This window comes from Procambarus clarkii, chromosome 67 (genome assembly GCF_040958095.1).
Source record: "Procambarus clarkii isolate CNS0578487 chromosome 67, FALCON_Pclarkii_2.0, whole genome shotgun sequence".
Lineage (NCBI taxonomy): Eukaryota > Metazoa > Arthropoda > Malacostraca > Decapoda > Cambaridae > Procambarus > Procambarus clarkii.
In genome coordinates this window covers 3,168,734-3,182,424 of record NC_091216.1, presented here as the reverse complement: position 1 = coordinate 3,182,424, position 13,691 = coordinate 3,168,734, and the positions used below count along the sequence as shown (strand labels likewise).

Here is a 13,691-nt window from a genome sequence, read left to right as displayed (position 1 = left end):
GAGTGGCTGTGTTGATGGCTTCAGGGTGGCCACTACATGATTCAGGAACTCTTAAAGCTCTTCTAAGGTCATTGGTTGCTTCACATTCCAGAAGATAGTGAAGTAATGGGGCATGTGTGGCTTCTGTGGCTATATATTTCTCCTCTCCCCCTCCCCCTACCCCTCTCCTCCCTATAACTCTTCTTCTTGATTCCGATGTTCCCTTCGTCCTCTTACTTTTTCCATCGCCTCTTTGTTTTTCCATCCATTGAGCTTTACACAAGGTTTATTCTGCTGCCCGTGTCTTTGTGCGTAAATGGTACACGGTTTCATTTATCTCTCCCCAAATGACCGGCTTTTTCTTCCCGATCCTGTTTCTACTGGACTCCTTGCCGGAGCCTGTGCTCCTGCTGGGTAATTTAAATTGTCCTCATACCCTTTGGGGTGATGGGCTGATAAACACCCGGGGTTGCCTTCTCGAACCGTTCATCCTCTTCTTCCTTGTCTCTTCTGAATTCTGGTGAACCCACTCATTTGGACTCGGACTCGCACCCTTTCCTGTCTTGATCTTTCTCTTTGCTCGTCATCTTGGATTTTGAGTGGCGGATTCTTGATGACCTCCATGGCAGTGATCATTTTCCCGTCCTTGTTACTCTTTTACTCTTTTCACCCTTCCCTCTCCTTCCCTAGGTGGCGGTTTGCCAAGGCTGACTGGCGCCTCTTTACCCTCTGTGCTACTATCTCCGACCTCTCCATTCTGCCTCTCCCTTGCGTCCTCCTCCTTTTTCATGACGCTGTCTTCGCCACTTCCCTTCACTCTATTCCTCGCTCTTCCTCTCGGGGAACGCGGAAGTGCATTCCTTGGTGGAATGTGGACTATGCTCAGGCTGTCCGCTGTAAGCGTACTCTTTGCCGTCTTGATTTTTGCACCATACTGGGTTGCGTCTCAGCTCTGGTGCCTTTCGTTAGACTCCACCCCCCCCCCCCCTCAGCTTGTATGTTGACATTGGCTTTCTATCTCTACTGGACCGCCGTGATCGCTACTGTCTTTGCTGTCTGGCGCGGTCTTTGCAACATCCTTCCTCTCGCCTCTGTCGTACTTTGACTTTTACCTGTCCTGTGGTTCCTGTTCCTCTTCACCACCTCCCTCTTTCTGTCCGACTATCTCGCTTACAGGATTCTCTCTCCGCTCGTATTTTTAATGTTTCTCCTCGTATTGTTTCTTCCTTGCCCCCGTTCAGTCCCCCTTCCAAAGTTTTGTACATCCTTGACCCAAATCACTAAAGATTTTACCCCTCCTACGGTTCTGAAATGCCTTTTCCTTGAACAATTTTCTTCGCACTCCCGCTCCGTTTCCATCTTCACCGATGGGTCTAAGTCTGCGGACGGTGTAGGCTACTGTTGTTTTTTCAGACTGTGCTTATGTGTCGCCTCACTTCGGAGACAAGTGTCTTCAAAGCGGAACTTTATGCTATTACACATAGAAATCACAATTGCGTGATGCATCATATGAACAAATCCACAAGGGCCGTGACGACGAATCGAACCTGCGTCCGAGAGCATTCCAGACGCTGCCTTAATCGAAAGAGCAACAACATGGTAAAAGGAGTTGAAACTGAAGTTCTACTGAACTTACTGGATCCTGCAGCCTCTCCGAGACACAAACCAGGGTTTTACTTCACTCCCCCCATGCACTCGAGCTATGTCAATAGGCCGTTCTCCCCTCTTCGCCCTTAGTTCATTACACACAGGATTCACAATTGTGTGATGCATCATATGAACAAATCCACAAGGGCCGTGACGAGGACTCGAACCTGCGTCCGAGAGCATCCCAGACGCTGCCTTAATCGACTGAGCAACGACATCGTTGAAGGAGTTGAAACCGAAGTTCTACTGAACTTACTGGATCCTGCAGCCTCTTCGAGGCACAAACCAGGGTTTTACATCACTCCTCAAAATTGTGGAAAACCTGACCAAGCAGATAACCGAACACAATAAGGAATTCATGCACCAAAAGACGATGATAACCACTCTTCAGGAAACTGTGAGAGTATTAATAACTGAAGGCAGGCCACACCAACCTGGGGTACCACCATGTGCTCCCATGCGGCCAGAACCCCAGGGGAGACCCCAGCAGGGGGTGTCCCAGCCCTCACACCAGCTGGGCTCTCCCACCACGGCTCCCCACACCCCAGCCTCATCAACGCAGTGCGCTATGAACAGAGGTAAACTATTCCACGTAGAAACGCATAGTGCTGTCGATGTGCATTATGGCGCAACTGATCCTGATGATGAACGTAGTGACACTGAACTTTAATGGTGATGACGATCAAGATGTTGATACCGGGTCTAATAAACTCTGTTTGAAGGAATACAGTAGTGGAAATGTTGAAAGTGATTGTGGTAAAGAACAAAGTGAAACCAGTGACGATTGTAGTGATAGTGACGAAGTTCAACTGGACGTGGATGCCCGCCTCGGGCCGCGCACGCCACATCCCAGATGGTTCCGCCGTGACACATTTAAAGAAATGGTGACAGGTGATGTGCTGACTGAAGAGGAAAAAGAAGCTGTAATAAAGCACTACAACCGGTATGTAGACAGACTTGCTTTCCTGAAACTGCAGACTGATAAAGTACAAAAGAACAATGGCGGCCTCTGAATCTCATAAGAACAAGTACAGTGTCATCAAGATACTCAGTTGGAATATTGCTTCTCTTAGAAAACGGTATTCAGATCTCCATCATAAGGTTATGACTGAAGACATAGATATTGTCTGCCTCCAGGAAACCCTAACTCCTGCAGGTAAAACCCCGCAGAATTTGCCTAGTTATCAGTGTTATAATCCCAGATCAAAAAATACGTGTCTTATGTATGTTAAAAAATCCCTGCCGCATGAGCCACTCCCCGCCCAACAACGAGAGGGGTTTCAATATCATGGTATCCGGGTACACGTTTTAACTCTACACTTAATGTTTTGAATGCCTATGCACCTACTAGCCTCTTCCAGTATACTGACCTACCTAGTTTTGCACATACTGATTCTACAATATTAATTGGGGATTTAAATGCTAAACACAAACAATTAGGGGATCAACTTACAAACACCAACGGGAGAAGATTGTTGGCACTTCTCGATGCATATGATGATGTTCAAATTATCAGTAAGAATCAACCAACGCAAATATATGGAGGAGTCCTAGATAGGTGCATTGGCTTTAACCTGTCATACACAACTCATGAGACTGATATTATGGATGGCTTAATGTCTGACCATTTAGCCATAACAGCTAACATACACGTGGCTAATGTTGACCTACCTGGCACTAAGCTGAGTAGACGCAGGCTAACAGTAAGGAAAGAGCAAGAAAAATTCTTTATAGACAGCATACAGCAGCTTTATAGACAGGGAGCCGGTCGGCCGAGCGGACAGCACACGGGACTTGTGATCCTGTGGTCTTGGGTTCGATCCCAGGCGCCGGCGAGAAACAATGGGCAGAGTTTCTTTCACTCTATGCGCCTGTTACCTAGCAGTAAAATAGGTACCTGGGTGTTAGTCAGCTGTCACGGGCTGCTTCCTGGGGGTGGAGGCCTGGTCGAGGACCGGGCCGCGGGGACACTAAAAAGCCCCGAAATCATCTCAAGATAACCTATAGCATAGAACATTGGTATAACAATTATGAGCCTGAGAATGTACAACAGTTTTATGATGACCTCATAAATAATACCTATGAGGCCATCAAAAATAGTGAGTTACGCCAAACAAAAAGAAGTACTGGTAAACAGGTCAGACACAACCAGTACTATGATGATGCTAAACTGAAAGAGCTTAAATCAATTGCTAGACAGACAGGTAAAGCATATAAGAACCTTAGAACTCCTCAAATGTTAAAACTGTTTCAGGCCGCGCTTGCAGCGGCAAGGGAGAGAATGACTGAACTGAGACAAAATAAATGGGAGGGTTTTGTTAGTGGACTTAACCTGCATACTCCCCTGGGCAAAGCCTGGAAAGGCATAAACAAAATTATTGGTAAAAATAGTAGACAAGTTTCACACCCAAACCCGCTACAGAAAGCCAATCAGTTAATTGCAAAATGGGCTCAGGTTTCCAGCCTTGGAATGTTACCAGCTAGCACTAGGGAGAAATTGCAGGAGAGGTCCACAGACAGAAATTCTCTCATAAATTTCATGTTGAGCAAGCAACATGATGAATGTGATGTTCCATATACAGATTATGAATTGGATGCAGCCCTCTCCAGGGGCAGGAGCACTGCTCCTGGTGAGAACGGTATCACCTATGATATTCTAAGAATCCTACATCGTGTACCCGGTAACCCATTATTAGAATTGTTTAATGCCAGTTATGTCACTGGGCAGTTGCCTGTATCATGGACCACCAGTCTTACGGTACCTGTACCAAAGCCTGGACAACCTGATGTTTTCCGTCCCATCTCACTGACCAGTTGCATGTGCAAAACCTTTGAGAGAATGGTGCTTAATAGATTATTGTATAGAGTTAAAGAGCACATGTCACCTGATATCAATGGTTTCACACATGGTAAAAGTGTACACAACTGTATCACAACATTTCTTACTGTTCATGGAGATAAAAGGCACAAGTACACAACATTTCTTGATTTAAAAAATGCCTTTGATATTGCTAATAGGGAAGTGATTATGTATGAATTAGCGAGAATGGATATAGGGGGACATTTATTACAATGGATACGAGGCTATCTTACAAACCGGAAGTCCTCTGCGCTGTTCCAAGGCTACAAGAGTGAAACTAAAGTAATGCAACTAGGCACCCCACAAGGAGGAGTACTTAGTCCTACCTTGTTTAATGTTCTAATTAATGCTTTACTAAAATCAATCCCAACTAGTCCGGCAAACATCACTATCAGCTATGCAGATGACATCCTTGTGCATACTAAAACCCACCGCGAAATGCAAAGTCTTAAATTGTATACATACAGCTTGTGAGAGCCTTGGTCTTGTAATCAACGCTGCTAAAACTAAGGTATTTAACAGACAAATTGGCAACCGCAAAAGTGGACCACGAAAACTTAAGATAGACAACATACCAATAGACTAAGTCTCTTCTTTCAAATACCTTGGTGTCTCTGTCCCTTGTACCTCAACTGCAGTCAATAAGTTACATCAACAATGAAGAGACAGACTCAAGGCTCTCAGAACTGTAGTGGGGTACAGCCCGAAATATGGTGTTAATATTAGAATAGCAAGAATGATGTATTTAGCGTATATAAGGTCTCTGATAGACTATCATGCACCAGCTTTGGTCCTGCAGAATGGCAAAAGTATTGATAGACTGGAAAAAATGCAAAATGAAGCACTCAGAATTATACTTGGCTGTCCTATAACTACCAAAGTTCTCAACATGCGGAAAGAATTAAATATACTTAGCATTCGAGATAGAATATTTGAAATTAATCTTATGATGGGACTAAAGCTGCTGTGTGATAACAAAAACAACATTGTGTCAGTTGCACTGTTAGAACACATACGAAATGGAACTAGCGAGTCTAAATGGATTCAAAGAACTGCCACTCATATTAAAATGATGGGACTGCACGATGTATATCCAGATGAAAGAGTACAGCACTTCCTTCCACCCTGGCAGATAGTACCTTTTGACATCCTGACCCCTCGTCCTTCCTTCTCGCCCTCTTCGCTTATATATAGCTTAAGAACCATACCAGGTGTCTTGTTACTAAGGCTTCGAATAATATATCCTAGTGTCCTATTCGCCTTATTACGAACATTCATCCATTGATCCTTTTGTTTTAAATTCTTACTAATCATAACTCCCAGATCCCTTTCGCAATCCGACTTCGCAATCTCAACACCATCTAGCTCGTATCTGTGGGTGTATCTCGGGGTGTGGGCCGGTCTTAGAGCGAGACATGAACCCAGCGATAGGTGACGTAAAAGGGGATTTCGATGTGGATTTAATATATAACTTATTTAAGAATATTCTAAACAATGCACAGGAATGTAGTATACCATACAAATTGAATAGATCGAATACTAATGACCCAAAGTGGATAACAAATAATTTAAAGAACCTTATAGGTAAAAAGAGAGCTTGGTACAAAAGGATTAAGAATGGGGAAGTCAGCTTAGAACAGGAATTCATACAACTGGTTAGAAATGTTAAAAAAGAGGTTAGGAAAGCAAAAAGAAACTATGAAGTTCGCATAGCAGAGCAAGCAAAGTCAAATCCTAAAGGGGTTTTTCAGTTATATCGAACTAAGACTAGGGAAAGGATAGGTCCATTAAAATCTGAAACAGGTCAAATAACGGATAATGACAAGGAGATGAGTAGTATTTTTAACAAATATTTTATATCTGTATTTACTAAAGAAGAACTTAACAATATGCCTTCATCCGAACAAGCCTATGTGGGTGGGGATGAGGACAGGTTGACTAGTTTAGCAGTTACCAGGGAGGATGTAATTAAACAATTAGAAAAACTAAAACCAAACAAATCCCCAGGGCCGGATGAAGTGTTTCCCAGGGTGCTTAAAGAATGCAAAGAGGAGCTTTCCGAGCCACAGTCTACCATATTTAATAAATCAATAGAGTCAGGCAGAGTGCCAGAGTCATGGAAGGTAGCTAATGTGGTACCTATTTTTAAGAAAGGAGATAGATCACTTGCGTCAAACTATCGGCCAATTAGCCTAACGTCTATTGTTGGAAAGTTACTTGAATCAATAATTGCAAATACAATTCGTCTCCATCTTGAAAAACATAAATTAATAAATGAGTCGCAACATGGTTTTACAAATGGCCGTTCATGTTTAACAAATTTGCTAACTTTTTATTCCAGCATAGTTGAGTCAGTTGATAGTGGTAAGGATTGTGATGTTGTGTACCTTGACTTTAGCAAACCTTTTGATACAGTGCCACATGAAAGACTAATTAAAAAAATAGAAGCTCATGGTATTGGGGGTGCTATATTAACTTGGATTAGGGCATGGCTATTCCAAAGGAAACAGAGAGTTAGTATAAATGGGGTTAAGTCAGAGTGGGATAAACACCTGTTCAGTCTTGGGCAATTGTCGTGTCACGTCCTTCACTCACCAGACCACTCCACAAGTGATCATTTGAATTTCATCATGGAATTCCAATTGACTTATAATCGATCCAGCAATGCTGCTCAGAGTAGGAAAAGACCATCGATAATGGATACCAGTTCCGAAAGTGACGGCGAGTGGCATCACGTGAATAAGGCTAATAGGACAAGCCACTCCATGACGACCCATCGCCCATTAATCTCTCCAGCTTCTCCAGCTCTCCCAGCGCCTCAGACTAGATCTACGTTTCCGGTCTTCAAAGTGCAGCACACGGAAGGTAAGTCTTCCTACGCTACTGTAGTGGACCTGGAAAAAGAGTACCCCCAGCTCCAGGTCAGGGCAAAACCTAATCTCAAAGTAGAATACATTCTGAGGCCTAAAGACGAGTCGGCCGCTACGATTCTAAAAAATTACGCAAAATGTGAGGAACTGAAATCAGAGGATAAAATAAGTAAAGTCATTGTCCTCCACTATCCCTTGCATATGGCCCTTGGCCATCTCGAAAAGCTGAACTATGTGGTGTCAGCAGAGAGATGCCAAGTACGAACCACAAAACAGGAAACTCGACAAGTCCTTCTCACAGTAAGAGGACGGATCCCGGAAAAACTTGACCTTGGAATCTGGGGGGTGTTCTAGATGCTTAAGATGTCAGAGATTTGGGCATCACAAAGATGGCTGCCAACGCCCAGTGAGGTGCGCAGTCTGCAGCCAGCCCCATGATACAAAAACATGTATTGATAAATTCAAGGCAAACCACCCTGTTCAGGCAAAATGCCCAAATTGTTCCAAGGCACATCATGCCTGGAACTTGAAATGCCCTGAAAGGCTCAAAAGGCTTCAAACGAACCCCACCACGCCCACAGCGGAGCCGAAACCCCCACCAAAACGAATACCAGCTCCCATGCCCACTAAAACCGCGTGGGGTCTACCCATTCAGGAAGAGGGGGCACACGGCCCTTCACCATCGGCCATGGTGAAGGGTGAGAAGACAGTACAGAACAAAAAGAAAGATGGAGGACACAAGAATCATGTTCAAAGCAGTCGGCCTCCCATTTCATCCAGCAAGCACACTGGGGCCAATAGGAGTAGCAATTCCAGTGCCAAAGTTACCACCGAGAAGGGTCTAAAAGCCACTAGGCCCTCAACCTGCACAACATTAAATAGTGCTCCCACTGAACTGAACGCTCTCTGGCCAATGCTCAAAACTTTGGTCACTGAGTTGATCGAAAGTCTGCTGTCTTCACATGGAATCAAGCAAACCACAGAGACTCGGAAGACAATTGAGCACAAGCTCAAAAAATTCGAAGATGTAATATCCACACCGTCAAGACAGCAGGGCAGGAGGCACCCCCATAAAAAGCAGATAGAGTCCAGCTCGTCGGAAAGCGCCATTGATGAGGCAATTTTAGGTCCACTAAGAACCTATACCCCAATTGCAACTTCCATGGCGTGTTCATCAGACTCCATGGATACCACGGAATTATCAGCACATTCCAAGAACCTAGAATTCTAAAGATCCTGCAATGGAATGCGCAAGGACTGCGCACTAAATTGCAACACTTGCAATGCATAGCAGCAACCAAAGGCATAGACATCCTGATACTACAGGAGAGCTTGCTTCGAGCCGGATTAGAACCTAAAATCTCAGGCTATCGAGGCTTCTTCCTTCCATGGATCAATGGGCAATCCAGGGGATGTGCAATCTATGTAAAATGTGACCTGATCTCCAAATCCATAACCAGCCCACCCAATTGCGGAGCAGGGACAGAGGTAATGGGAGTCACCATTGAGCTAAGACACGACAAACTTGAAGTGTTCAATGTGTACAGGTCTCCACACGCCGAAATGGATCTCTCTGTGTTATTTGGACACGCGACAACAACAAACACAATCATTTGTGGAGATTTTAATGCCCATCATCGATTGGCACTGGGCTCGAACAGAACAAATGAAGCCGGCATACACATTACACATCTACTGGACCAGCTTCCAGAAATACAAATCCTAAACAAGAATGAACCTACCCACATCCAAGGAGGCAGATTAGACCTAACCTTCGTTTCAGCCTCCCTAAGAGATGCAGCAACATGGTCAGTTGAGCCCACACTCACAAGCGACCACTATGGGGTCCAAATTGATCTTCAGTTAAACCTACCCACCCCACCTCCGCCTCCATCTGAAGCCTGGAACTTTGCTTTAGCAAACTGGGACCGATTTCAAAACCTCATTTCAGAGTGGCAAAGAAACTATGATCTTCCCGAAGACATTAATCAGGTAGAACAAGAATTTGTTAAAGCGATTCAAAGTGCAGCCAACCACTCAATCCCACTGAAAAAAACAGTCCACCGGACACCATAAAGATCATTGGTACTATTGCGAACGTGTCAAAGAACTCAACCATAGACTCAATAGAACAAGAAAGCTATACAAAAAGCAGCCAAGTGACCGCAACAGGATCTTACTTTGTGAGGTCAAGGAACATGTACATCGAGAGACCAGACAAATAAAAGAACAAAAGTGGCTGGAATGGTGTTCACACCTGAATGAACACACCCCTCTCGGGGAGATGTGGCAGCAAATTCACCAGGCCAAAGGGAATAAAGCACCTAAAGCTCCACACCCCAAGGATCCTCAACAGGAAGCCGAAGTACTGGCAACCAGGTTTGCAGAGAGAGCAGCCAGCAATCAACTTCCACCAGATGTATTAGCAGTACAGACCGGACTAGAGGAAGAAAGGTGGCACAGAATCCTTACAGCATGTGAAGAAGTCTCTGACACTAATGACCCCTTCACACTGGATGAGCTCAATCGGGCTAAGAAAAACTCCAAGGATACATCCCCTGGAGCCGACAAAATAACCTATAAAATGATAAGAAACCTCGGCCCAGAGGGAGACGCTGCATACCTAAGGTTAATTAATTTAGCCTGGACTTCTCAAACTAGACCTTCTGCTTGGAATAGAGCAGACATAGTGCCGATCCCAAAACCCAAAGATCCAGCTAATCCCAGGCCCATCTCTCTCCAAAGCTGTGCAGCCAAGACGGCTGACAGAATAGCACTCAACAGACTGGAGTGGAAAATGCCTAAACTGCACCATGATAAGTATGCCTATAGAAGAGGGGTTGGCACAGTGGAATGTATTACAACTCTGTTAGCCCACTTGAATGACAGACCAGGAATGCTGATATTCCTGGACCTCGAAAAAGCCTTTGAACTGGCTAGCGCCCCAGCTATTCTCTGCTGCCTCATTGACAAAGAGGTCAGAGGCAACCTGCTCTCCTGGACCAAAAACTGTCTCATAAACAGAGAAGCAAGAGTAAAACTTCATGGCACACTCTCTGAGTACAAAAGACATGAAAATGGTACACCGCAAGGAGGTATTCTTAGCCCTCTTCTCTTCAACTGTTTAATGGAAAGAATAATGAGGTTGAAACTCCCACATCACTGCAGGCTGCTAAACTACGCGGACGACTTTGTCATCATCATAAAAGGAAGGGATGCGGCGCGCCTTGCACCCAAATGCTTAGACTGCATCAGTAAAGAGGCAAAACAGATTGGGATCAAACTCAACCCCTCAAAGTCAAAGGCCATGCCCATAAAAATAGCGAAGCCCAACATCCAACTCACAGTACAAGGTCAACCAATGGAATGGGTCGACACCTATCAGTATCTAGGAATCATCCTGGACACACACATGAATTTTAATGCTGAGGTCACATACTTGAGAGAGCGAACTGCGGCCCGGACGGCAATCCTCAGGTCGCTAACCTCCCTTTCTGGAGGAGCCAATCTGCAAGTCCTTCGCACATACTATGTACAGGCAGTCAGATCAGTGATCGATTATGCCGCACCTGCACTCACAAATTTATCACACCAACAGTGGAAAAAGCTTGAAGTTGCCCAAAACAATGCTATGAGAGCTGCACTGGGAGCCCCCATGTGGACCAGGCTTGAAACTCTTAGACTGGAGACGGGTTTGCCCTCTCTACAAGAAAGAATATCACAAAGGACAGCTACAATTATCAGTAAGATAATTATTTCTTCTGATCCAATCCCAGTACGGCAGGCTTTGGTGGTTGGACTAGGCCAAAACAATGGAAACTCTTGGGTTGCAAGAGCAGGAAAAGTCCTAAACAGACTACATTTAAAAAACGTGATTCTTGATAGAGAGGGTGATCATCCACACCCAAATTACACTCCTTCCGCGCCGTAGGAAGAGCCTACTTTCAAAATAGTAATAGAAAGTCTCCCAATGAAAAAGGCTGCCTGTTACGAACCCGGATCCAACGTCCGAGCCTGGAGCAGTGACAAACACGCCATCTGTGGGTCGGCTCCCGAAACCCCCGCCAAACGAACGACGACACCTAGTGAGGACAGCGTGTACTGGCCTCGAGGACCAGTTTCCAGTCTGGTTCAGCGCTCAACACCGCCGCTCCTGACCTCTGGTGAGGTGGTGCTCCGACGACAGCGCCATCTATGGACTGGATACGTCAGGTGTTAGTATCTGAGCCTGTGAGTGTGGTGTATTAGTGTCCCAGTTATTGATGACGTGTCTGCTTACAGAGCCGACCTGGGACCACTGTGTTGAAGGTGGAGTCAGTCTACCCGAGGCAGCCAGTCTCCATACAGTGAAGTTTGCTGCAGCTGTCGTGACGTCGCCCCCCCGGAAGAACACTGTGGTGTGTTAAGCCTGCCAGTGGAGTGGCAGTGGAAGGATTTACCCGGGACCGACGGTTGGAGACGATAATCCACTGGGGTATTGAGGACAGGAGGGTGATTGGTGATATCACACGAGACTCCTGTCTAGGGCGTACCCCTTTTATCGTTCGTGGAGTGGCCGTACCAGCCTTGGTGGCTCAGTACCTGCCGGCAGACCTGCTGGACGTGTGGTTGACGGCCTCCACGACGGTGCCCCCAGTGGACCTGTGTTGTGGCTGACCTGTGGCCAGGGTAGACTCGGCGTTCTCAGAGGACACGTCTTGAGGCCACGAAGAAAGCACCGCGGACTCAGCACCTAGCTTCGAGGATCCATAGTCTCCAGCAGAAGACTACAGTGTTGATCCCCTTGTAAAGTGTTAATACCCCTCCCCCTTGTGTACGTTTTATTTCTATATATTTAAATGGTGATGGTGAATATTATATTATATTAAGTTCTTACCTTTCTTTCCCTACTCCCTTTAAGTTACTTGCGTCACGGATCGCATCCCTTGATAGCCTCTACTGGCTTGGGGCCGGATATATATCTTCCTCTAACTACATCAGAGTAAGAACCCCGTTGCGTCCCGAGAGGGCCGTAACATAATTGGCATCCCCAGCGGGATCCGTCCCCTTGTTAAGTATGTTTGACAGGGGTGGTGAAGTGGCGTAATCCCTGTATATAATTCCCCCTGTGTGACGATTGTGACGTTATACGTCCTGTGCGGTGCTCAGAGTGACTAAGTGCGATATTGTGCAGTGCGGTGCTCGCTGTGATTAAGCGATTAAGTGCAATATTGACTAGTGCGGTGCTCAGTGATTTAGTGCACTATTGTAGAGCAAAGTGTTCGCTTGGACTCGGTGCAATATTGGGTAGTGTGGTGCCCGAAGTAATTACGTGCAATATTGGCAAGTGCAGTGTTTGGTGCGATAAAGTGCAATATTGGCGTAGAACAGTGCTCGGTGTGTTAAGTGCTAACGTGTAAGCAGTGTTAAGTGCTAAGTGTTCCATCTGTGACAATGGCAGACAAAGCTACCATTGACGATCTGGACGAGGTTCAGGCTTTTCTGAACAGAGAAGATTGTCTTGCCAGATTAAAATATCTGAGCAAACCGGAACTTGTACTAGTGAGCGCCTACCTGGAGATCAAGATCCGTGCCAGTGATTCCCGTGTGGAGATCTTGTCCAAGGTTCACCGGCACCTGAAGGCAGAAGAGAAACAGGGAAGCGAGACTCCTAGTACAAGGGAAGGTGAGGAAATAGCTTCCACGGAAAAAGAAGATAAGGGCAGTGACATTGACAGTGATGCAGGTGAGCTTAATATCAGCTTCCTAACAGTCAAGATGCGTGCCTTAGAAATTAATCGGGAAATTGAATGGAAGAAGTTAGAAATGGAACGAGAATTAAAAGATAAAGAAATGGAGATGAAAGAAAAGGAATTGGCGATGAGGCGTTTAGAATTAGAAAGAGAAGAAAGAAGAGAAGAACGAGAAAGAGAAAGAGAAGAACGAGAAAGAGAAGAGAGACGAGAGAGAGAAGAACGAGAAACGAGAAAGAGAAGAGAGACGAGAGAGAGAAGAACGAGAGAGAGAAGAACGAGAGCGAGAAAGGGAGGAAAGAGAGAGACAACATGAACTAGAAGTATTGCGATTAGGCGGTGGTCGGAGGCAAACAACGGACACCAGTAGCTTCGATCCGGTACGCAACATCAAAATGGTCCCCAAATTCCATGAGAAGGAAGTGTCAAAATTCTTTGCAGCCTTCGAGAAAGTCGCTGCCTCTTTGGAGTGGCCAAGGGAGAATTGGGCCATCATGATACAGTCAGTCTTGACTGGGAAGGCCCAAATTGCCTACTCTACGTTATCCCTTGACGACTCCAGCGATTATGACAAGGTGAAGAAAGTTGTGCTCATGGCGTACC

The 13,691-nt window shown here is 45.5% G+C and overlaps 1 protein-coding gene across 1 annotated transcript in view; it reads left to right on the top strand.

The window, feature by feature from the left end:
• Window positions 1–6,974: 6,974 nt before the first annotated feature.
• LOC138355501 (homeobox protein Hox-A3-like) overlaps window positions 6,975–13,691 on the top strand; it is a 47,544-nt gene continuing 40,827 nt past the window's right edge. Inside the window, exon 1 of the mRNA XM_069310699.1 lies at window positions 6,975–6,999. Coding sequence (XP_069166800.1) covers window positions 6,975–6,999 — 25 coding nt within the window. The remainder of the gene's footprint in view (window positions 7,000–13,691) is intronic.